The sequence below is a fragment of the Poecilia latipinna genome, unplaced genomic scaffold (genome assembly GCF_001443285.1).
Source record: "Poecilia latipinna isolate Pla-1442-1.1 unplaced genomic scaffold, P_latipinna-1.0 Scaffold1615, whole genome shotgun sequence".
NCBI classification, from domain to species: Eukaryota; Metazoa; Chordata; class Actinopteri; order Cyprinodontiformes; family Poeciliidae; genus Poecilia; species Poecilia latipinna.
The window spans coordinates 14,441-17,505 of NW_015114231.1; the positions used below are offsets into that span (position 1 = coordinate 14,441).

Sequence of the window (3,065 nt, forward strand, 5' to 3'; positions counted from 1 at the left end):
TTTTTGCTGTAAATTTTCAACTTGTGGAATAATTTCTGTTTTAAAATTTCAGAAAATGAACTTTTTCAGGTGTTTTTCTATCCAAGCCGACTCTAGGAAGCTGTAATAAAGAAGAAAACTATCAGATACATTTTTCTTCAGTAACTGTGGAAGCGGCTCAGATCGGATTTTCTGGTTGTGACGAGGTTTGAATTGTTCTGCTGAAACTGCTGTGAAAATGTCAGATTTTTGTTTCCTCTGCTGTGGGAACGAAGCCTAACTTTCCACTCAGTCAACAGGAAAATAACTTTCCGTGTTTTCAAACAGGTTAATCTGGAGAAAATGTGCCATTCACTGGAAGATCAACTGAATGAAGCGAAAAGCAAAGAGGAGGAAAATCTGAGGCTCATCAACGATCTGTCGAGCCAGAGAGCTCGGCTGACGACGGAGCATGGTGAGGCTTCGTTAATCCCGCCAGATAATCTCAGATCCTGATCGGTTTTGTCCACCAGGTGAGATGCGTCGCCAGCTGGAGGAAAAGGAATCGTTGATGTCCCAGCTGAGCAGAGCAAAGCAAGGCTTTGTTCAGCAGATCGAGGAGCTGAAGAGGCTTCATGAGGAAGAGGGGAAGGCAAGAGACTCCAGCTGTTCAGACTCAGGATCACTTCACACATTTAACTAGCCTCAGATTACACCACACAACCTGGAATGAAAATGTTAGTCTCTCAACACCTTTATTGTTGTTTTCGAAGGGTGGTGAAGTTTTGACTGGCCACAATAAAACCACGAGCAGCTCCAGCATTTTCACTTATTTACAGATTCTGATGGTTTGGATTCTAAGCTTTCCAAAGACGCCAAACATTTGGAAATAAAAAAAGTCCTTTGCTACTGAGTGTTGTGTCCATTCATAACATTTTGGGTTATTTGTAATTTACAAGCACAATACAAGACAAATAGACTTGAGTTGCTTTGGCAGAAACAAAAATCCTCTTCTGTACCATTAAATATACAAATTATCCACCCATTTCTATCAGTTGTATTTATCTATTGCTTTTGATATTAATTTAACTTGCTCATCTTTAGGTAAATGAAAATAAGAATCACTGTTGAGGTGTGAGCAGAGTATTATAGGCAGTTGTCACCAGCTGAGGCTTGTTAGCCATGGAGCCGTTCAAAGGAATCAAATCACTTCTGAACGACAAAAACTCAGCAGGTCTGACTGAACTTCCTCCGATCATATAACCTGGAGTCGTCTTCTTCCCAGCAGTATCTTCAGTTTTTCTTTTGCGTGATCTGGTTTCAAGCCACTTATCCAATCCTTTGGTAAGCTAGCTGCTGCGTTGCACTTTGAGCTAATGCCACCGCAAACAGTCATTTACGGGCAGTACCTTGCTGACCTCTAGGGGGTACCGTGGACCACGGTTTGAGAAAGACTGACTCGTTTGTATCGCGGCGTTGTAATAGTGTTAGTCTCTGTGTCCTCAGGCGAAGAACGCCCTGGCTCACAGTCTGCTGTCGGCGCGTCACGACTGCGAGCTGCTGAGGGAGCAGTACGAGGAGGAGCAGGAGGCCAAGGCCGAGCTGCACCGCTGCCTGTCCAAGGCCAACAGCGAGGTCGCCCAGTGGAGGAACAAGTACGAGAGCGACGCCATCCAGCGGACCGAGGAGCTGGAGGAGGCCAAGTAGGACAGCGTCCCAGAGCTTCGCCTCAGCGGCTTCAGAGGAGAGTCTGACGGTGTTTCTGCACAGGAAACGCTTAGCGCTGCGCCTGCAGGACGCAGAGGAAGCAGTGGAGGCCGTCAACTCCAAATGCTCTTCTCTGGAGAAAACCAAGCAGCGTCTGCAGGGCGAGGTGGAGGACCTGATGATGGAGGTGGAGCGGTCCAACGCTGCTGCTGCTGCTCTGGACAAGAAGCAGAGAAACTTTGACAAGGTCTGATCACACAGAGCAAGCCGAGCAATTAATCAATTAGTCACATCGTAAATTAAACTCCATAATTACCATTAGCATGATTTATCTTTTTTTCTTTCTACCAAAACTGGATGATAAAAGTCTGCAGTCTGGTTCTTTGGTCTCAACTTGATCTTTTTATGAAGGATAATTTGGTTTACAGAGATTTTATAATTATTATTTTTTTTCTTTACTTATTTTGAATATTTAAAGTATCTTCCAGTTCCAGTGTTAAATGTTCATTAGAATCTAAAGTTTATTGATCTTTAATCAATCTGTTCTCGCATTATTGTTCCATTACCATCATAACACTTTAAAATGGTCACAATCATTTATCACAATAACTTCTGGGATTAATTTATCAGAAAATAGCAAAAGAAGGATGATATGGATCTGAAATAGTTGGTAGAGAGCAGGCAGACCGGGTCAAGAACCGACACCGTGTATCAGACGGTAGGAGCACCCTACAGTAAAACCAGAGAACAGTTCTAGGCTCACTAGAGAACATTTCCAGCACTTCATGTAGCTGAATGAGGCCAGATTATTAGCTGGCGTGAGGATTAACAGTTTCACTGTAGATTTCCTCCTGATGTGGGTTTTTAGCTTTTATTAACTCATTACTTCATTTTATTTATAAAGTACAACAATGTATTAGTGCCATAGAAAGGAAAAAATGAAACCCAGACATTTTGAGATTAAAATCAGAAATCTGACAAAATATGAAATTGGAAATTTCAAAAAATTTCAAAAGTCAAAAATTTCCAAGTTATTCAAGAAAATTTCAGAGATTATTCTCAAAATGTTTCTTTGACCAGTGGCCCTAATACTCCTTTGTAATAAAACACATTTAAAAAACAATACGTGCAGCACAAAGTGCCTTACAGGAAAGACGTAAAACTGAAACATTAGTAATTATGAAATAAAACATTTGAATTTAGAGTTTTAAATGAACTAATTTCCTTATATATTATGTGAATGTTTTGGATTCGATCAGTTTTCCATCTGAAATCAGTTTTATTAGTGGCCCAATCTGAGTTATCGTGACTCCAAACTGCATGGATGACGTGTTTGAATGTGTGTGAGCAGGAAAGGCTGTGTAGCTTCAGAAATCTACATTTTTTCAGATCTTTTCTTG

General features: G+C 41.2%; 1 protein-coding gene across 1 annotated transcript in view; it reads left to right on the forward strand.

Moving 5' to 3' along the window:
- The window catches only part of LOC106964019 (myosin heavy chain, fast skeletal muscle-like), a 26,093-nt gene that overhangs the window by 14,316 nt on the left and 8,712 nt on the right, over positions 1-3,065 (forward strand). Inside the window, exons 11-14 of the mRNA XM_015059238.1 lie at positions 307-433; positions 492-610; positions 1,465-1,661; positions 1,729-1,912. Coding sequence (XP_014914724.1) covers positions 307-433; positions 492-610; positions 1,465-1,661; positions 1,729-1,912 — 627 coding nt within the window. The remainder of the gene's footprint in view (positions 1-306; positions 434-491; positions 611-1,464; positions 1,662-1,728; positions 1,913-3,065) is intronic.